The sequence below is a fragment of the Pleuronectes platessa genome, chromosome 14 (genome assembly GCF_947347685.1).
Source record: "Pleuronectes platessa chromosome 14, fPlePla1.1, whole genome shotgun sequence".
NCBI classification, from domain to species: Eukaryota; Metazoa; Chordata; class Actinopteri; order Pleuronectiformes; family Pleuronectidae; genus Pleuronectes; species Pleuronectes platessa.
In genome coordinates this window covers 14,268,635-14,291,832 of record NC_070639.1, presented here as the reverse complement: position 1 = coordinate 14,291,832, position 23,198 = coordinate 14,268,635, and the positions used below count along the sequence as shown (strand labels likewise).

The 23,198-nt window shown below is 42.2% G+C and overlaps 1 protein-coding gene across 1 annotated transcript in view; it reads left to right on the top strand.

The window, feature by feature from the left end:
- tanc1b (tetratricopeptide repeat, ankyrin repeat and coiled-coil containing 1b) overlaps positions 1 to 23,198 on the top strand; it is a 102,029-nt gene that overhangs the window by 31,500 nt on the left and 47,331 nt on the right. The window contains exons 4-5 of the mRNA XM_053440146.1: positions 11,023 to 11,127; positions 21,930 to 22,063. Of these exons, the coding sequence (XP_053296121.1) occupies positions 11,023 to 11,127; positions 21,930 to 22,063 (239 nt within the window). The remainder of the gene's footprint in view (positions 1 to 11,022; positions 11,128 to 21,929; positions 22,064 to 23,198) is intronic.

The window sequence follows — 23,198 nt, the reverse complement described above, 5'->3', positions numbered from 1 at the left end:
AGATGAGTTGATGGGAGGGGGATGGTTTCGGCTTGATCCTTGCTCGGACTTGTCGTTCACGTTAAGATCTCTTGTAAAATAAATCCCCATTTTGTTTCAGGGGTTTTCATTAAATAATTATTTTTGATATGGAAGACTGTGTATATATATTTTATGAAATAGACAGATGCAGTTTATATAGTTTATATAGGAGATAAACTAGCTCAGCCTCCACTCAAAACAAATCTGTATAACCACCTTAAGTGTTGTGAGATTTGAGATTTGTGGTTTTTATTCCTCCAAAGAGAAAATATATATTTTAAAGACACGAAGGGACTGACAGAGAAGGAGAGAGAGATGAAGAGAGAGAGGAGGCTCAGGTTTGTGAAGGTGAAAAGGGCCTTGGGGACTGGGGAAGGGGGAACTCTCATTAAAGGCACATTCCCTCATGGCGTGCTCTGAAGAATGAGAAGAAAAAATGGACTGACAAGATAGGATGCTACGGAGGATGACCGGGGAGAGAAGGTTGGGGGAGGGTCCGGAGTCTCTCCTCCTCTGTCCTGAGGGGTAACTGTGAAAACCCGCCGGGGGAGAGTTCACACCCCCAGTTAATAAACACATACAGCAGGAAATGTCTCAGCTCTGTGACGAAAACGACGTTGGCCGTGCTGCATTTTTTCTTTCTCTGCCCTGTTGAGCCGTAAGAAAGGACATCGTGTTAAACTCAATTTTAAGCCTCCGCTCTTGGTCTAATTACTTTTATTCCACCCTCTGCAAAAAATGGATAAAAATGAGACGACCCTGTGACTTATTACCATTATGTAGATGTTCAGTTACTAAACTGATTATCAGTGAGTGGTTAAGCATGGTTTGGAAATCTGAGCCAGTATTTACAACTAACACATTATTCGTAGGCATATAGCAGTATAATGAACAAGCAAGTTTGCTCTTATTCTAGGATAAGGAATTCATGTTGGTTGTAAATGTTTAAGTGCCATTTTGATCTCTGCTGCCGATTGTCAGAACTTGAAAGGTGTTCTGACTCAGTAAAGATTTGCCTGCAGATGTTTGCGGTCATGCATCCACCCCAACGAAAATGCAATTTATCCATATTTACCACATCTAAATGACTAAATATTTTTATACAGAGATTAAACCTCTTAATTCCAGACAGGCCTTGTACGAGATCAGTATAGATCCTGAGGGGAAAACACAGGGGGGTAGAGTGTGACACAGTGAGCCCTGTGGCTGCGTGAAACTAGAGGATGTACAATGTAGGTTTTCCTGAAAGATAAACAGACATTTAATGACTCAAACAAATATTCAGAAACGCTATACATTTATTTATGCTCCTTACCTTTTATTTGAAGGAGTGTGGGTCAGGAAAGGAGTCAACAAAAGAGTGAGAGAATCAGTTATTAGTTGATGCAGTGCTTTTAGAATGTGTTTGGGGGAATCATATCTGTAGTTGTTATTTTGTATCACTGGCTACATTTCATACAGAGTTTGAGAATCATGCCCATTTATATACTTTGACTTTTAAGGAACACTCAATTTACTCGAGTCAGACTCCCACACAGCCTTCACTGACGTCTTTTGAGGGGAAGTGGTTTCACAGATTCAAAAAGCATTTTGTGGCTTTGCTTCGTTTCCCGACACATTGGATAATCTATCACACTTAAGAAGGCCCCAACTTAGTGGTTGTTCTTTTTCATGAAAAAACTTCACAAGGGACAACAGGGAAACATTGAGTTAATTAGGAGTGTGACGGATGCCTGAGCCGCAAAGCTCTGGTGGTGTTGACTGCCACAGCTTTGATCAGCTAAGCCCAGAGCTTAACCATGAAACACAGCACCCGGACATGTGTTGAGCAGCACCTTGGTTTTACAGTCCTAATAGTTTACAGGACCTCTGAAGGCACAACGGAGGGGACATTTACTGCAGGAATGTCGCCTGAGTGGACCCATCCTGCACCAAACCAGCTCAGGTCAGAGATCAGGTATTTAAAAAACCAGAGGGCCCTCAATATGAAGTGAGCAGAGTTTAGTTGATGACACAGTAATTGTGGTTTCCAGCTCTCTTTAAGCCATTAGAGCTGATAGAAATTAATGGTTCCACAGTCTCCAGGGTATCTCCATCTCCACAGTGACCTCCACTGGCTGCAATAGGTTACTGTGCTGTTTAGGGATTAAAAGCATTATGTTGTCCTGCATCTGTAAATATGAAGTTAACACAACTGTTGACTATTCAAATAAACCCATCTCTCCTGCATTCATACTTAAGTACAACTACACTGCATCCCTGAAATATAAACCCTGCACCAGGCCGCAGCTGTTGAATAAAACATAATGTAAAAATGGATTAAAACAAGGAGGCTGCTAGGCTGCAGTGTGGTAGGTAGAGAGGTGATATGTACAGTGGATGTGTGACCTCTGTGTAGTTGCTTTATGTCTGCGTCAGCATGTCAGGGATAATAAAACCGCTATTCATATTAATTTATTGCTGCCATCAGTAGTGTATCACTTTAATTGGTATGTATGCAATTAGACCACATGGGAAGTGCTCTCTGGTGGTTGTGTGGTAAAATAAGCTAAGTGTTTTTTTTTTTTGTTGCTTTGATGGAAGCTTTGGCTTTATGTGCAGAGAATGATTCACTAATTGAGCAACCAAACAAACATGTAAATCATCACCAGAGATTTTTCTTCTCTCATTCAGGCAGGGTGGCATCTCTGGTGATACTCTTTGTTTGAGCTAAAATGTAAAATTTATACCACTACTACTTTATACGTGCTTAATCTATATTAGCGTAGCCATTAAAACACTGCATCATGGCCTACGTCGAACCCTACGTCGTACCCTACATCGAACTCTTAGGAAGTACCCTTTGGCTATGCTGAGTCGGTGTGCATCTCCCTAGAAATGTAACTGCATGTCATGATGACACAGACTGCAACAACAGTATGGCCCCATGTCAGCATGTCTCATTCATACGTCTCAGTAGACAGACATCGCACAAAACTCACTCCCCTGCCGCCCAAATCAATTCAACCCCATCACGCTGTGCTCAGTTTCAGTTGCCATTGTTTAAAGTACACACACGTTAGCATAGAAACCGTACCAACCAACTAGAATTTGGTTGTGTAATAACAGAGTAACACAGACACCCAACTGCCTAGGCCACCTGTGTAGGCTACAGAGTTGTCTCTTCATCTATGCTATTCACAATTATAATCCAGGCTTTAGACCCAAGAAGATAACCTGAAAATAATCTCTACAACTTCTAAGGACCCCTTCAGCTACCAGCTTGCCATATTTAGCTCTCTCCTTCGCCTTGTGTGTGTGCGTGTGTCTGCGTGTGTGTGTGCGTGTGTCTGTGCGCACGTTAAAGCCGATCAGGTGGCGGTGTTCATCAACGGGGGTCTGACCCTATAACCTCTATGTTGCTTATCTCCTCTTTAACTCTGTTTTGTAGCGGCATTTTCGGTGTTGCCTCTGAGCACATTAAAGGATATATGTGAGAAGTGCTTAGCGCTTTAAACCACTATATAGTCTTTGCAGTGTGTTGTTGTTGTTGTTGTGGTTATCAAGCACCACATCCATTTAGTAAAGTGACTGTACAAAGGGTTAGACTGGAGGTTACTGATAGCTTTGGAGGATATTAACACAAAAGACCACATAAAATAGGACAGAAAGTAATTTGGTAAAACACATGAGAATTTCTTAATGGATTCCTGTTTTTTCATTTAGCCTCATGGTTACAAAGAATAAATAAATGGCCAATGCGAGCTCAAGGCAAGTGTTTGCTTAATAATCTTAATACTGATAATTTACTAATTTCCCACAATCAGCTTAGAAATGTTTCTACAAATAATGTCAGAGGAGACATGAGCTCAGTGTTAAACCAGCAGCTTTCTTGGTCTTCTCTTACATTGCCTGATGAGTGTGGTTTATTTTGTAATTCTTTCAAGAGGCTAGAAACTGCCTTCAAAGCCTGTTGTGGCTCCTTTGAGGTGAACTCTCCTGAAGTCACCTCTGGGGAACTGACAGCAACCAGACAGCCCTGGGGGAATATTAATGCCTCTCTGAGACCTGAGCTGTAAAGGCCAATGTATGCTTCTGCGTTTTGACGGACACGGACAGATAGGACCGCCCTCTCCAACGTGGAACGCCCTCTGCGTGCCTCTCCGAGGCTCCTCGGAGAGCTTTTCGTGCCGTGCTCATTTTTCTAACTATACGTCGAAATGACGGACAGCCCACGGATAGCACTTGGCTGTGATTGGTCCGCTAACGCCAGCATTTCGGAATGGAAACTTCCTGTTCCATTCCCTACATCACAATAAACCAAAATCACAACTACGACTCTATGATTAATGTGACAAGTGTGTTAAGCCAGCGGCGTTGTCCGGCTGACGGTGGCTGGTTAGAGCACTTACAGCATGTGTGTACGGTCACATACGGTTATAACGAACTTTGATAACGGGGGTAGCGGGCTAGCCACCATGCTAACTGCGGTAGGAACAGCGCACAAACCCGCTGACTTTAATCCCACGGCTCATGACACTGTTTCTCAAACACCGTCAGGTTAGAAGCAAACACTTGGTAGTAGTTGTATCGGGTGTCCGTGTTGACTGTGTGTGGAAGCTGAGGGGGGGGAGCTAGCTGCCTCCGTGTAGCTTCAAGCTGTTGCAGCTGTTGAATTAGCAACGCAGTTTGGAAACAAGACCGGGGAACCGCTGCGCTAAGACACGATAACATAAGCACTTTGACCCGCTGGGTGTCACTTTATTCAGCAAAAACTGTCGCGTCATCAACATCCTTTTTCTGTTAGTTGCCATCGTTCACTGTGTGTGAGGAGCCGGGAGGACGTAAATAAACCAGCGTGGACTTCTTCTATATATCTCATGAGGTAGGCTTGTCTAAGCTCGACTTCCGTCTCGCCATCTACTGTTCTGGCGGTGAATTGTTTTCACAACAAAAAGGCTCGTAGAACTATAAATCAAAAAGGGTCCGTCCGATCCGTCCGTCCGTCATTCCGAAACGGACTCGGAGAAGCATACTGAGGCCTTTAAAGACCATGTGATGCTGCACGGACTCTTTGAAAGCTTCCTCTGATGGGCACCCACTGAAAAGTACTATCCCGTTCTCCACTTCACCGCACTTCACTACACACCGTCTTTGATTCCTTATCAAATGCAGTCCCCCTCCTTTTCCTTCTGCAGTGGGATCCCAGTCCACTCGCTGCATCAGAAACCAATACTGAATAAACTGTTATAATATATCCTCAGGCAGTCAGGAAATTCAGGATACTCTTATAATGTAAAAGTGTATCAAACCACATCTATATGATGAAGAAGAAGGGACACTTAAAAGGGAATATTTCAACTTCATAACATTAGGGGATTTCGTAGTTTCTTCGAGAAACATTGAGATTGTTAATCAAGATTTTGGATCCAGAAGGTGTGGAATAAATTTCTTAATATTATGCTATTACTCGTTTTATTATGTTTTTTATCTAATTAAATTACGACTCAATTCTCACAATATTAGGACTTTATTCTTGTGCTAATATGACTGCTCAATTATGACTTTATTCTCATAATATTATGACATTACATTATTATTCTCAATGTCTCCTCCTTCAATATGGACCTAATGCTCTGTTGTTCATTTAAATGGTTAAATGGAAGTACACATTTTGGCACACTTGATATAATTGTTTTTTACAATGTGGGACCATGTCTATAGTGGAGGCCGACACATAATTCATATCCCACTGTGAAACAGCATGTGTGAGATTAGTCATGACTATTAAACATGGTGTTAAAAAAAGATAACTAGCCTGTCATTGTGGTTCAGTGCAGAAACTGCATTAAGGAGACAGGATAAGGGCAGCACTGTATATGTCCGGCTGTGAATAGGAAATGACTTTTAAATTAGCATTCACAAGTTAAGGTCATAATGAACCATGGCTCTAATCTCACGACTGTATTTCACGGCTGTAATGGTGAAAATGTTAAACGCTTGACACCTAATGCTCTTCATAGGAAATTCACTGAATAAACTGGTGCTAGGAATACCAATCTCTTCTATCATTTATTTTCTGGAATAAATTATTTTTGTGCCTCATGCCAGTGACGGTCAAGGCCAGAGTTGTTATGGTGTCGGATTGTCCATCTGTCCCTGCTTTACTCGTGGATGCAATATCCATGTCTAGGAACATCTACGAACGCCTCGAGGGAATTTCTCTATATTTGGCACAAATGTTCACTTGGACTCAAGAATGACAGGATTTGGTGGTCAAGGTCACTGTGATGTGATGTATTTGGCCACAACCCAAGAATTCATACACACACGTCTTTTTGGATAAGAGAATCAAGTGATACCATTTTATATCCAAAAGGTAAAAGGTCAACTGTGTCATCATGATGTTCTGCAAATGCACCTTTACCTCAATGCAATATTTCACATTTGGTCGGACAGTGCATTGGTGACACTTATCGTCAACCTTCAAATCACCTTGTAGTGGCCGTATAGATCTTTGCTTCTTTACAGCATCATCCTCATCTGAAGCTTTGTCTGCTCTAACTTTTAGTTTTTTAGAATTAAAACAGGCTGGAACGTTATGATTGACAGCTGAGAGTTACTCTCGATTGGCTGTGGGTGGGGTTCTGTGAGACCTTGCTCCAGCAGCTCTACCCCCCTGATTGCTATTGTAGAGACTCATATTTTGGCTTCACTTCTCTATAGTGGTAAGCAGGACTTCTTTATTTTCTCTATGACGTGAACACGTACAGGGAGTTTGACTCAGTTTTCGTGTCATCCGTTAACACAGAACAAGAGCAACAACTAAATTAAATCAATGTATTTCATGATATCTCCTTTACATCTCAGTCAAACAATACACAATTTTTTAAGTCTACACAACATATATTATGTGAGTCTGGATAGACATGGGTGTAAAACAAGACTGACTGACCGGCTATGACCATGAGCTGTTAGTTCCACTTCCCTTTTGAGTTGAAGAATGACATTTTGGGACATAAAGAGGGCTGTTGTAGGGCTGCTTTCACTCCCCTCCTGCTGCACAAAGAGGACACACTGTCTCGTTGATAAGTTGAAATGTGAAGAGTGTCAAGAGTCTATCTCGAAGAATGCTGGGAAAACTCCTTGATCACGTCGTAAACCCCGGACAATCCCCTCTTTCATTGGAATTTACTGGACATAACAAGTTGTTGGTCATAGTTATCCGATTGTTTGGTGTAGGTCTGTGCGTACTGATTGATTGTTTGCCGCTCGTGGATTCCTGAGTCCAACGCTGAATGCTGGTCCAAGCGTCCTTGGCAGTCGCAGCTTCTCTTGCCGCTTTACCCTTGATATTGTCTCACTGTTTTCTTCCTTGGCCAATCTCCCCTGGTACCTTCTGTTTTCTTGCTTGTCTCCCTATTCAGTTTACGCATGTTCGTAGACACAAATGTACACATATATTTACAGGGCATTAAAGGAGAGCAGCTCGTGTTTTCAGCTAGTGATTGAGTAGGTTGTACTTGAAGTACTTTTGGAGATATTGTGGCTGCAAGCTGAAACAATGCTTTTAATGGACCAATCATATGAACATCATATCCCATAGGCTATTCTGTCACCTTTCAATACTTATCTGTGTTGTTATTTGTTAGATATTCACATGTTGCAGTTACACGTAATAAGCACTTGTCCAAACCTTTTATCTTATTTGTTTATTTGTTTATTTAAGGGGCAGAGCATGTTAATGAACAATAGTATAAAATACCAGATGTCAATTTGTCGGGAGTTGGCAAGAAAATACATATATCTATATATATATATATAGAGAGACCAGTATACAAATACACAAATAGAAAATAAGGACAAAACCCATTGCACTTTGTGATTTTGGAGTTACTGACACATAAGAGCAAAATAAAAAGATCCTCCATGTCCCACTAGAAGTAACCCATATTGAACTTAGGACAACAATGAGACATATTTTTTTCAAGGAAGACAATCCAATACCACTTGCTATTTTTCAATTCTGCTCAAGGTTGGTTGATATTTCCTCAGATTTTTCCTTCTCTGTATCTGAATCTTCTCCTGTCATGGTTGTTTATAGAGTTTAGAAACTGAGAGTTGCCGATGATTTTGTAGCTGTGATGGGCGATAAATTCATATCATGATCATTTCAAATTATTAATTCTTCTTAGTTTAAAAACAGAAGGTTCAGGTTGTTGTTTTAAGCTCTTCTTTATGAGCAGAGAATGAAGACCTGACAAAGAGCAAAGACTGAGGTAGATCAATTACGTGTTATACCCCCTCACTGTGCTTGCATGTTTGTTATATTGCTAAAATTGCAATACTTATTGATATTGTTTTATTACCCAGCCATGTCATTGTCCGACATATATGATCGTTAATTATGTTCTAATTGATATCCTTGTCAAAAGATTCTAATTCAGCATTTTGCATCCAACGTGTGATATGAGTGAGAGCACATCTCATCTCTCAGCATCGTCCTTCAAGGGTCACAGGCCGGACACTTCTGTGGCTGCGACCTTTTCATGCTTGTTAAAGACTGCAATCGCTTATTCGTCAGCAGCTCCGTCAGGAAAGGTCCGGGCCATAATGGCACCCTGTTAAATCTGGAGATGAGATTTTTAATGGAAAAGAAACTCCTCTGTGCTTTGTCGGATCCTCAGACATCACAGCCTTGGAGAAAAGACCTTTCTGCCTCCTCCCCTTATTATCAACTCCTTTAAGATGTGGCCGAAAATTACTCCTCCAATAGCCGGCCACATGTTTGTTATGTAGTGTGTGGATCGTGGGTTTCTTATGTAAACCGAATCTGAACTTAAGCATATGGTTTAGATTACTCAAACTATGCCCGCTAATGTCTTTAGATGAAATACATTCAAGAGGACATATTGGGCGGTTTGCTCTTTGGTCCGAGATATTTACCTGAACTAAGTGTGTCTCACACACAGCCCCCTCTGTCTCTTTAGTCCCACTCTAATTGGAGCCGTGTGACTCCTGGGTAATAGACAGTGCCTGACCATGCACAGCTGAATGGAGGTTTTCAGGACATACTCCGGCTTTCGCTGCATTACAGCAGGCTGGCTTGGATTGCTGATGGTTGTTATCTCTGGATCAGTCCCCATCACTCTCAGAACTACCTATCAACACAAATCAAACACTCTCATCTCACATGTTGGAAATCCACCTTAGATTATAGTGGTTTTGAGCCACACTATCATCACAAAATGCTAAAACTATTGCCCTCAGTTCTTCTGACAGACACTGACATTCGGCTTTGGGCTTTTACTTTGATATGCCTGTGGACTTCTGCTAACAAGCTTAGACAGTTCTGTTTGAAGAGACATAATATTTTTTCTGCTGCTCCACGCTATGCATTTCAAGTTGCATATCCATAGATGGCACTGTGCAGCAAGCAAACTTCAACACTCATATTGCAGTGTCACTTCCTCTAGCATTCCTGTTGCTGTAACTCCCCTATCCCCTCCCCACCACCAGTCCTGTCAATAACCCAATAATCTGTTCCTGAGATCACAGCTGTGGTTTTAAGAAATTGTTCAATCTTATTCGGAGGAAATTCTCCTTCTTTTTTTTTGTCGAGGTCAGAGTGACTGATACTGGATGTGGTAATAGGAAATGTCCATCTCTGCTCTGCTATCCAATCTTCATGTTATGACTGGGGTTACACACACAGTCATCTGATAACAGGAGGCTGGAGGAGGAGGAGGTTTGGATGAGGTTACAGTAGATCAAGGCGGGAGTGGCATGGAGGAGTGTTGCCAGGGGAGGCAGTGCTGATGCCACTCTCAATGGATTTATGGATGTAATTACATTCACCTCTTTTCACATTACTTTCTTCATCTTTAGTTTTATCCTTGAGCGTGGACTCTGGAATGTATTTGCTTTTTACTCAGGGTGGAAGCAGAGTGCTTGAAATGTGCAGAGTGAAGATGTTTGTGTCATGGTTTAGTATTTAGTCTAGTGTCTTTGCTGGATCTCCTGCAAGTATAAACAATTATTTTGCTGCTCTTAGAAAAATTGAAGGCCTTTTCCATCACCTAAATAAATAACCCAACTTTTTTTCTTTGAGGCAAATTAAAGGGCAGTTTTTCCAGGACAAGGGGCAAATCTGGCCCCACACTCAAATCATGCAAAAGGAGGTGCGTCTCTACTGGGGCGACTGTGTCAGTGATTTATTGTAAAGTTCGGCACAGTGAGCAAGCACTCTGCACGGAGCTGTGGGATTGTTCTAATTCTGCCACGGTGCGAGCAGAGGGAACAGAGCAGCCCGCTAACCTCAGCTCCTCGCTAAAGACAAAGACGGTCTTCAGAGAACTCCACCACTGTCCCAGATACATCATCTGACTCGCACCAGGATGCCTGGATCTTAATCTTTCCGTGTGCGTCCTCACAGCAATGAGAGGGTATAATTTCACCGGACAACTCACAGATAAACATGCAGAAAAGCTCCCTTTTGCTTTATGTTTGAGCGTTCTTTTTTTTTTACAGTTCACTAAGGGGCTAATTGTTGTGGTTTCCTGCTGTAGTTTACATTCCCAGAGCTGGCGAGCAGTGTTTTTACTGGGAGTCTGTAACCATGCAGACGATATTCTGGGTTGTCAGACAGACCAGAGCTGCTACCAGCGCAGGGAGCTGTCTGAGAAAGTGTGTGTGCGCGTTACTTTTTTAAAAATGTTTGTGTGTTAGTTCTATGTGAGCTACGGAGTGCAGCCAAGCCCGTACAACTAAGACACCACCGCCTCTCATCGCTTGTCCCATCTGGAACACGTTAATCCAGCGAGGACTCCGACTCGCTCTCGCTCTCACTCTCTAACTCTCATCGTTTTTGTTTCTTTTCCCCTCTGCCTGTCTGTCTGACACACTCACCTCAACCTCCCCCCTTTCTCTCTCTCTCTCTCTCTCTCTCTCTCTCTCTCCCTCTCTCCCTCTCCCTCTCGCTCTCTCTCTTTCCCCCCTGCATCTTTCGGTTCATGCTGGCAGGTCCAAGCAGGAAACCCAAATATGTTGAGAGTCCTCGTGTTCCTTCTGATGCCATCGTGTCAGCGCTGAGGAAGGTGGCCGATAACAAGGAGTCCTCGCAAAATGGTGAGTTTCACCTTTTTGTATCTGTCAGCTTGTGCTCTTTGTAGACACTGTAAAAACGTTGTGTTAAGTCAAATATGTTTGTGTAGGAGTCCACAATGGTGCCTTTATATGTCATCTGTCTTCATAGCTGCATGTTTGTTGGGTGTTAGAGAATAGCATAAGTAAGATTTTATAAATGACTGCATGAGTGTTCACTTAAAGATCCAGTTCCTTGCCCTTTATACAAAGAAACAATTGAGTTGTGTTTATTTGAGAGTGTGTGTTTAGATTACAGAAGAGTCAGTTTTCCTCTGTGTGGAGACACACTGTCTCACCGAAGCTCTAAATTAGTTTTCCATGCAATGTAATGATGACAAGCTCTTTAAATGCTCGCTAACTTTGCACATGCATATATATGTGTGTTCTTGTGCTTTTTGTGTTACTGCTGCCTATTCGCTCCTGTGATGGAAATTGTGTGTTGTTGCACTAAATGCTATGTTTTGATTTCTGTAAGAGCAAGATGTCTCAAATTCCTGCCGTAGCCTGAAGTGGGGTTGTAGGGTGGGATATTTTAAGCAGCACAGACATTGTTCCTTCTCATTGTACATATGAGGCAGACAGTAGTAACCCAGCACAGCCCAGTCACTGTTGATGTTACACACCAAGGCACGAGGGTGTGTCCGACATTCAGCTGGTACGGAGTACCAGCTGAAAGTGTTTGGGCTTAGAGAGAGAGGGCTACCGGCAGATAGTGGACGCCAGATAAATGTTGTCTCGTGACAGCTGGTGTGCTGCCGACTGTTAGCGAGATAGTGTAATGACACACCTGGTTTGGATTTCTCACAGTTTGCATACGGGCAGAATCTGTGCGGTCGGGCAAATAGTGAGCATGAATTCTCTGTGTATGAATTCAAATCAACTGCAGTAAATTCAGTTCAGCTCTCCCCGTTCTGTCTGGTATTCCTCCTGCGCTGCCCTCGTCTGCAGACCTGAGATGCCCCTCGAAGCACACGTACATAAACATCCACATTCATATGCCTGTGCTGTCGTAGGATCAATCACTCCTACGAGCTTCCCTCCTACCTGTCTTTGCTTTCCAACACAGTGAAGAAAAACAATGCTTAATGTGAGTGCAGAAAATGTTTAAAAAAAACACAACACGCTTTTGTTGTTTTGATTTTAAACTTGTGTTCCCCAGTGCTGCCTCTTCTCTGATTTCAGTCGAAGCTAAAATTACTCTTCAAATATAACAGACCGAGCTATCTCACAAGTATGTGAAAGATCTACCGACCAACCCTCGTGAGAATCTTTTCACTGCAACAAAATGTAGAGAAGCACCAAACAACTTAATCCAGTTGCCATAAAGGGGCCGCGATTTACACAGAGGGGCCAATTATATGTCCAACATCCATGCACAATTCCTGATTCAGTGAGGTACACATTTAAGTCATTGCCTTTTTATTGTTAGCTCTATACAATTCATTGAATATAGTTTTATAATTGTTCCTTGTTGAAGCAAATTGTGTACTTTTAAAATGCTACGAAAATACAATTGTCATATTTGTTGTTAGTGTCACTGACTAGTTTATTGTAAAAGAAAAAGACTACTGGCAGCACTGGGGCTCTTCAGGAGCCAATCCGATTACTGCTGGAGCCAGTGCCCCCCTGGATCTGCCCCTGACTTCAGGCTCAAACACAGGGAATACACAAAGATTCCGAGCTATGTTTTTAAATTGAATTTGGCTTTCTGTGTTGTTCCTTTGGTCTTCTCCCCATGAGGCACAGAGCAGTTACAGATCTGGTCAGTTTATGGCAAATGAGAAATGACACTGCAGAACAGTCATACCCAGCCTTTATGAGGGACATTTGTATGGCTCATAACTGTTGAAATAAGAGCAGAGGTCTCTCTCCTTGTGCAGCACCAGATGACCAAGACATTTCAGTCTGATTCCGGTATCGTAAATTCTGACTCATCTTTCTCAGGACTGAAGAAATAACCTGTTTTTATAGTTGGTGTGTGTGTGTGTGTGTGTGTGTGTGTGTGTGTGTGTGTGTGTGTGTGTGTGTGTGTGTGTGTGTGTGTGTGTGTGTGTGTGTGTGTGTGTGTGTGTGTGTGTGTGTGTGTGTGTGTGTGTGTGTGTCTGTGTGTCTGTGTGTCTTTGTTTGTGCTGTTCTTCACCTGATGTGTGCAGTTAATCAATAAATGTAAGCAGACAAGTCAGGGCGAAGATATCCGGCTCCTTCTCACAGCCGTGTTAAGCAGGTAAAAGAAGTTTACTGCTGATAAATTAGAACCGGCAAACTTACCCAGCTCGTTATCTACAATTAGGTGCTGTATATATTCTGGATTAATGATGACTATTTGTAATCGTCAGCTGTAGGAAGAGCTCCAATGTAGCTGAAAGATATTTGAGCTCAACCACATATGCTTTGACTTTCTTTTTCCCCCACATGAGCAAATTCCTACATTTAATATTTGACGTAACATGGTGTCTGAGGCTACATCCAAACTATCTCAGTTTCAGTTCACATCCATGCATCATGTGACCAGTCACGTACACTGGGTATGCTCATGGAGGTGTGAACAGGAAGCACGTGGTTATTAATCACAGAGGTTGGCTACAAATTTCAATGGTGAGAAGTAACAGCAGGAGTTTTTTTCTTGGCTTTTAGCAAAGACAACAGCGTAAGCATCCCTTGTAATTAATTATCCATGTTGCATTGTACCCTGGTAGTTGAGGCTGTGGCTGGTTGTTTTCTTCCAGAAAGGGTTTATGTGACAGGAGCCTGACGAATCAGAGAAGGCTTTGTCATGACCGAAAACACCCAATCAGCAAGCGGTTGTCAGTGTCTACGTCATCTGAACATCTCAGTTTCTGCCAAAACGTATTAGTATTGTTGTAGTGTGAGTTTCTCGAAAGGCCTTTTAACATTGGCTGGATTAATTTGCATTACTTGTGCATCACGCATTCCATGTGACAAGGACGTAGTCATTATTTTCTGTCAATGAAGAGAGCATATCTCAGCCAGTTGTATCTTATTTCAGAGAGGACAAACAATGCTTGCTTCTTTTTCTAACTGCTGAGGCAGGACTAGATGGTGCGTTCGACATAGCAGCTTTTGTAACAAGGTCAGCGTCAGCATGGAATGTTGATACCGTGCCGGAAGAATGCGAGTCGGAAAATCCATTGGGAGAACTGGAGAGCTCTGCGACATTCAGGCCACACATCAAATGAGTTGTGAAGGGGCTTTTTGTTTTGGTAGTGCCGAACGATGCCTGTCTTGAATTTGTAAAAACTTTACTTCACATGTACAGCAACAGCTAAGTCTTTTTTTTTTAGATTTAAGATATTTCCCACCCATTGCATTTTTTTTGGTCTACATGTCAGCTGGCTACTCTCAGATATGATTAATGCTTGCATGTGGACTTTGAATTTATTAATTTGCTCTTCTTTTGGGTTGGATGGTCTGCGTTCCAGCTCTCTGTGTTGTGGACGACCAGGAATGACTGTCGGCTAAGAAAAGGATTTGACCTACACTAGAGTCCCTTCACATAGCAGCACGGTTGAGGAGGGACAGAGTTTCTTGTTCCACATGTGTAAATGCAATGTGTATTTTTATTTTGTCCTCAAGCACACTGATGTTTGTTTATGTGTGTATGCGTGTGCTCCGTGTGTGTGTGTGTTTGTGTGTCTGTGTGTGTGTGTGTGTGTGCGTGTGTCTGCAACAGACAGTCAACAGTGTTAAAATTGTTTCAGCTGTGGTCCCAAGGCTCTGTCTCTGTCAATCAGGACTGAACCTCAAGTCCTGTCCTCTGCCACAATTGTGTCTCTCTTCTGCACCTCCCACCATGCCACCAGCCCATTGAGACACAAGCTCAAACCTTCAGCACCTGTTTCTCCATATACTGACGGTCTTGTCAATGCTGAAACTACCAATATTATATGGCAAAGTAGTATTTCAACTCTGTATTTCCACCACGGAAAACATCTGGTTGTGGTAATGCGACCACTCATTGTCAGTTTCCCGTACAGTGTCTGTTACTCATTTGTTAACAGCGTTAGGAGATTGTGTCATTCATCGTGCTGTTTTGTCTTTGGCAGAATACAGGCCCAGCCATACTCTCTCTCTCTCTCTCTCTCTCTCTCTCTCTCTCTCTCTCTCTCTCTCTGTGTGTGCGTGTGTGTCTCTGTGTCTCTGTGTGAGCTGCCTAAATGTGATCTGATCTTTTTCTGAATTCCTGATTGAAACATCTAATCAGAGAAAAGTAATCTGATGCAGAATCTCTCACCTCACCCGCAGCTGGGGTCCTGACAGGCTGCATGCAAGGAATATTTTTGCATGTTTGAAACCATGGCGACTCTGGCAACACATCTGAATCGGCCATTCATAAGATGATACAGATAACATTGAATTATTCATTTTGTCCTTGAATGGCACCATATAGAGCTCAGCAGCGTTTTTCCGGAAGTAATAATCCCTTTTAATTTCTAAATAGAGATTTGAATTGTAAACTGTTATATTTTGAGATAATGTAATATGCTCACTTAGAAGCCACTAGACAGTATGATATCAAACGCATGTTAAGAAAAACGTGTTTTATTTGCAATGTCAAGGAGGTGTACAACAGTACCCACAATCCTCAGGTATAATAGGGAGCTCTCTGATTGGTTGAGCTCGTGTTACCACGTAAATGTTTACCACAACTGCGAAAATCCTGTCGGCTATAATCAGGTCATTCAGCGTTACATTACATTTAACACAGAGCAACCATGATTTCCCTCTCTTACATACTGCGCTTTTTTAGAGAGGAGGAAAAGACATCAAGTATTTGATGGTCCCGATTCATCTCGTAGCTGCTCATTCTGGTTCCACAGATAAAACTGTTATAATATAATTTTTTTATGATTTTCTCAAACTTCGGTGGAGAAGTTTAAAATTAGAGCTGTTCTAAAAGTGGCTGGTGGCTGTTATTGCTCTATTGAGAAATGGGGAATGCAGGTGAAACGGTTTTCCTAAAGAATAAACCAGTTAGGTCATATCTGCATAAAACATCTTATCTTGCACCAATTGTTAAGACACAAGCCCATTTGTGTAATCAAGGCTGATTGTTAACAGTTTACAGACAACAAGATGGTATTCATACAGCCTTCATTCACTCTCTCCACCGGGGGAAAACTTTGTGGCATCTGAGATGAATGAGGTGGTTCTTCTGCTTCTCAAAGACGGATCAGGTTTATTGTTGATTACTTGTTTTAATCAACAGCTGCCTGATGAAATCCGTGTTGCCATTCTTCTTTACCTAATGAAGAGGCTTCGTTAACTTGAGACGTCAGTCAAACTATGATTATTACCACCATGCCATCCCTACCTCCCAAACCTCATTTTACTTGGAGATTCTGTGTCGGGGACTTGGTCTAACCTCAGTATACCGTAATGTCTCATTGGACAAACCCATCTGCGCTCTCCAGCGAAGGAGATTTGCGGTTCTATCTTTGGAATGTGCGATAGGCGCTCGGCGTGCTTCAGGGGAGCACGTCACCTCGTACCTCTGGACTTTAAAACGGTGAGGCAGGATGCATGTTCACATTGAGGGTTCATTAAACAGGCTCCACTGTTGTGGTAATGAAACTCCAGCTGCTAATGAGCACCGGCTGGATTGTTTTCTCAGCGGGGAGAGAGCCGAGACAACTCTGTGAAGCCAGTCTGTTCAGGGTGCCCCACCTCCTCCTACTCCATCCTTCTCCCGCTCCTCCTCCTTCCTATCACTGACTGCACCACACGGCTGCTATTTCACAGCTGCTCATAAACTTCTTCAGGCGGCAGATAACAAAGTTGTTTTGTTTTTTAGCCTCAATTTGCTGTACAGTTACTGGAATAACAAAGTGGTTCCAGCCACATCCTCGGTTTTTCCATATCTTCCAGGATGGTTTTTAAAGTTATCAGATACTTTGTAGTGCAGACAGGCAGCCAATTTACATCAGGTAGACATTTTAATTTATATCCGCCTTCCCTCCAGATAAATACAATCATTTTACCTTGTTTAATGGCAATGCTACGGTTGCCCCTCTGCCACAGTTTCATCATGCGCACAACAGAATCATAAATATTGTCAGCTATGACATTATTAAACCGATTCATAAAGTTGTGACGGTGTTGTTTGAGGACAGAGCCATTGTTGCTTTCACAAACAAAGTCCTGAGGTCATTTAAGGTCCATACGGAAGGGTTTTTATTAAGAGAAAATCACTAACGGCAATAAACATTTTCTTCAGAAGTTGATGATTTTAATCTCTACTTTCAAGTCTATTACTCTAGTACAGCACACTGTTCATTTTTTAAATATGGTCCCATTTAGAGTAAAACATTCTGATGAAGAGAATAATAGCACCCATAGGAGAAACTGGTCCAACAGTTCAACATTTAGTTGTACTAGACAATTGCCCTCTTCTATCATGTTTTTGAACACAATGATCTGTGTTTCAAATAGTTTAGAGGCAGGTGGGTTTACATGGTTTTTAAGAACCAGGGATGAATTGGGGTCTAGTAAAAAATATTAAGGCTATTATGTTATATTTATAACATAATAGCCAAAGTAAGTACAGGTGCAGTGTAAAGAATAACTGCTTGTTGTTTATTAGGTTTTAGAAAAGCATCGTTGTAATATTGTCATTTATGTTTTCCCTCACCGTTCAGAAAAATCTGAAATAGTCCTGTTCACGTGTCACGGGGTGTGATTCTGCATAATCTATACTCTCCATGGATCCATTATGTTTGCAGCTGTGGAGCTAAAACCCAATCGTATAAAAAACAACCTGTCACTGTCTGTTAATGTACGATGATCATGAACGTGTGACGTGTAAGGTGCCCTGTTTAAAGACCTGGGAAAAATTCTCATTATCTGTCCCCATCTACTAAAAGTTGATGAGCCCCACAATGTGTTGCTGTGTACTTCTCATGTCTGTCAGTGGTTTAATTTAACAACTTAATGCTCATTATAGAGATACATTTCAGTTATATGGCACATTTACGTTAAACAAAAGGGATTTCGATTATAATAACATATTTTATTTATTCTTTCGTCCTTTTCTCTGGAATTAATGACAGAAAATCCAGTGAAGATGTCAAAGTAAGATTAAGCGGAAGTACATTGAACGCTCACATTTCGCACATTGTCAAAGTAACAAGTATGATGGAGACTCTGGCTCCTCATTATTAAGATATGTGCATGTTGTGGTAGGTGAGAAATTATAATTAAATGTGGTTATATTGTTGCGTGGAGTCATATAGCCTCTGCGCGAGCACGCACACACAAACACGCACACTCACACGTTTTTAATAGCTGTGGCTGGTCAGGCTGAAAATGACTGTGTTGTGTCACAATCCTGAATGATAAGAGGTGAAGAAGTCATTCGGCTCAAACGGGCGCCTCAGAATTAACAGGAGCATTGAGCTGACAATCCCAATTTATTCATACAGTCCTGAGAAGAGGTCCTATCAGGAAACAACTGTGTGAGTGGGCCATAGACTGTAAGAATGGACGATAGGTCACCCCTTCCTCCCATTATCCAGAAATTATGCCATAATATCCTGGATAGGAGCCCTGGCATGCAGTAGTGATTGGGGAATGGAGCTGCAGTAGCAATCTCCTGCTGATACACCTGCGAGTCTCAGCCGTCAATCATGGCGGTTAACCCTGGGTTTTTTCGGGGCATCAATTACTCACTGGAAAAATTTGCACTTGAACAAACAGCAGTGTGAAAGAACTACCAAAAATGCCATGCCATCTGTACAGAAAATCGATTTCAATTTTTTATTTCTGTCATATTCACAGAACATAGATGGGATTGAAATGCAAATACACAAACTACAAAACTGTTAGGGGCTAAAGAGAAGCACACATCAGAAAAAAAAACAAGCAAAAGTACTGAGGAGGAGGAGGAGGTGTTGTATTTCTAAAGAATTTTTTGACCAAGACCGTAGCCAGCCACCAGGGGGCGAATGAGACACTTTTGCTTGACTTTTGAGGAGCTGCCATTGTCGTCCATCCTTATCAACATTCTGGACTGTTGCACGAAAATGTGACAGAATCCAGTGAATCTATAAAATACATGCAGTCTGGCCTCAGCTTTGTCTTTAAACTGGTCTCAGCTGAAGCATTCACAAGGGTTGAGTGATTTTCCCTACAGAGCATTGATTTTCAATGAATGGTCTCTTATACTGCACAATATTTGCAATGAAGAAAGGGTGTTGAAAGTACAGCAGCCAGTTTGTATTCGGTTAGCATTCAATATCTGTTTCTGCAAAAAGACAAAAGCTTTGGTTTATTCAGCATGAAACCTTTGGGCCTCTTTTGATTATTGCTTTTTCCTTTCAGGCCCAAAGAATATGTCAGTTTCTTAAAAAAAAATCAAACCCAAGTATTTTTCCAAGAGGTGGTGCAACTGGCTGAAAAGCAGCGCCAACACAAAAATATAATTACATCAGAAAGCAGGGAACAGATGTCAAACGGGCAACGTAAATATTCTCTACAGCCTCAACTTAGAGATATGTGCTCGTCTGCCATTACTCACAATACAAGTGTCTTCTCATACACGTTTAGTTCTTGGCTGAAGGACGAAGGCACCTGTCTAACATGTGCCAGGCCATAATGCTTACTTCTGTGTTGTACACAAGCCCTTTGATAAATTACTGGCTTGGCTTATTCTTCCTCTGCTTCATTTTTCTCTTGTGAAGTAGGGATCAGCTGCGAGCACGTTAATCATGACCAGCATTTCATTTAAAAGAAAAATGTAAGAAAGTTGAATTAATTTAGTGGTGGATCAGTTTGTAATGTTGCCCTAACAGATATTGTAAACTGTCCTTGGCAGATCAATAACCTTCCTTCACTGTTACTGTAATATACTGCATCTGTCATCCAGAGAGGTGTTTGTATTTTTAGCCCCACTGATAGAAATGGGGTGGATTAAATTATAGACACATTTGATACAGTTCAACAGCAACACAACCTGCAGCCTCCGAAAAGGACCATGAAGTGGTTTTCTTTCTGACTGAAGAGACTTTCTTTGGTGAAGCTAGAGAGAAGTCGAATGCAAATGGAAACTGCCTTCAAATGCCTTGTTTTGAGAAGTGAGGAGGACAGATTTCTGAGTTAGGCTTGATTGAGATTAAAGAAGTCAGGATTGAGTCTGTCAAAGATGAGTATTGGAGATAATGAAACGACTGGCTGTTTTTTAGAAGTCACAAAAAATGGAGATAGTTGAAAGCAAAAATATGTGACGTAAACATTGCATTTTCTAAAACATTTCATTTGTGATTTGCTACCTGCTTAAGAAGAGCCAAAGAAATAAAATCAAACCATCTACCGTATTGAATTAGCATCATATTGTTTAGCATCAAATGGCATTGAATAAAATATGTGTATCACATCAGCCTCGGTAATGGACACACATCCCTTTGTGTGTGTTTGTGTGTGTGTGTGTGTGTGTGTGTGTGTGTTTGTGTGTGTGTGCCCAGCGGATTGTTTTTGACGAGGCTTGGCAGTGCACTGTGCCATTGGACCTTGTTTGTATTTAATCAGATTCACTGCCAACATTATTAATAACTGTGGAAGAAAGGGGCTAAAGGGGAAAATGAGGAGACAGAGGAAAAGGTGCTGACAGAGAGCTGGATAATAAGCTTCTGTAAGATACTCTCTCTCTCTCTCTCTCTCTCTCTCTCTCTCTCTCTCTCTCTCTCTCTCTCTCTCTCTCTCTCTCTCTCTCTCTCTCTCTCTGTCCACCCATCTGTCTGTCATTCAGATTGTTTGTCTTGATTAATTAGCCACATCTGCATTTGAGAGACGCCGGTGACAAAAACACTCTTTCTCAGTTTCTGCAAAGTGCATCTATCTCCAGTTGGGCTGTTTGGTGATGATGGTTAGATACTATATTCAACAAGATAATGCGTCAAATACACATCATCCGAAAAAAAGATAGCATGTGGTCTCTGCCCTGTTGACTGCACCCCCAACCTTGAAATTGCAGCCTATGCCAGTATTAAGGTTTGAAGGTAAAGCCTGCAGACGGTCTGAGCTGTGCTGGAAAAAGCTTCTGTCCACTCATTGATATTCAGAGGCTCCTTGAGTGAGAGCTGTAAACAACCAGAAAGCACTGGAATTGGCACTCAAGGCACACAATCACACAGAGAAACACACACACACACACACACACACACACACACACCCACACAAACATGTTGTTTGACATAATGCAGTCCCTAGCCCCTTACCCTAACCTTACCTTACTCTAATTAACCCTTTAACAACTCCCTGAAGTTGTGAGAACCAACCTCACAATGATGGTTTCAAACCAACACTTGTCAACACAACTTGAAAAAGACATGCACACACACACACACCCGCACGCTCACACACACACACCCGCACGCTCACATACACACACACACACACACACACACACACACACACACACACACATAATCTCTGCTTTCTTAACAATGGTACACATTCACATGCACTTGGACTCTCTTAGAACACATACACACACACTATAGCCCCCCACCCCCCTCTCTCTCTCTCTCTCTCTCTCTCTCTCTCTCTCTCTCTCTCTCTCTCTTCTTCCCCCCGCTCTTCCCCCCTCTACAGGTCTGCACTACATCAGCAGCAGCTGGGGAGTGCAGTTAAGCATTTCAGAGCGCCGAGCGGGGCAGGGCGAGGCAGAGTGGCCCATGTGCGGGCCATCCAGCTGAGAGAGAGAGAGGGAGAATCTTTCCTGCTGTAGCACTGAGCCTTTTCTCTCTGTCTCTCACTCTCTCTCCCTCCAGAGCTGCAAGCGGAGAAACAGCAGAGCTCCTCCTCCCCTGCCACCCAGGAACTGATGACAAGGCTGGGCTTTTTACTGGGAGAAGGGATCCCGGGCACGGCACGCATACCTATGGACGACAAGAATGAAAAGAAGGTATTTCATTTTCTCCCTCCCCTCCAGCTCCCTCCCTCCTCCAACAGCAGCAGCTGTTGCCACTGCTGCAACACACAGATAGAGAGATAGAGGAGAGAGGGAAAGGATAACAGGAGGAGGTATTGTAGCAGAAGAATGGATTTTTTTTGTTGCACCTTTGGTTATTTTTCTTCCCCTGTGCATTATATTTTTTAATGAGGATTTAGGAAGGAACTCTCGGAATCATATTTTTTGCCACAACAAACAACGGTAACTACTAAACTGTTTAGTCTGTGATGATAAAAAACATTCTGAAGAGTAAATACCGATTTAACATTTGCCCAAAGTGGTAATATCTTGATAGAAGCGCTCCAGTAGCTGTGCGTAGTCTCCCAGTAACTTGAGTGCTATTCCAGGGGCTCTTGAGTGTGTAACAAGAGTGTCTGAGTCCAGGTCCAGAAATAGAGTTATGTTAGGACTGAGCCTCAGATTGTTTGGCTTTGCTAATTGAGCTGTGGCTGTATGAAGAGCAGAGCCTGGCGTATTACGCTCGCCTCATTCATCCCGCGTCTCAGACACGTTTTGACACTGAACCGGCAATCCAAGGAATGTGAAAGAAGCTTACAAAGTATTTCATGAATCATGTCCATTGTTCATGTTTAAATGTCAAAAGAGGAGCCAGGCAGAACTGAAGTCTAATGGTTTTTCACTTTGTTTGTTTATGTGCTTGAAGGTGTGTGTTTGCAGAGCCAGGCTTAAGGGGGGCTTATTATTGTCATCTGCCAACCATTCTCTGTTCCTCCGTGCTGCTGTTTTACAACACGTTAGCTCAGCGTGTTGTTTTGAGATCGGACTCGCAGTAAATTATTTAATGTCAGTAAGATGTTTGGCTCTGACTTGATTAAGTGGCATCATCTCTGGGCTGTGGCCTCAGGCAGGAAGTTACCAGGGAAAAACATTACCTGCGTTTCAAACAGATTGGACTTAGAAATAGGAAATGTTATGGAGTTAATACCAGCATTACACAAGTCGTTAATAATGCTGCCAAGCACACAGCCTTCCTCCTAGTCTGCTCTCTATATGTCAAACATGTTCACCATCAGAATGCAACAGTCACTACATGCTGAATGAGAGGTTATAAATGTTTCTCTCAAAC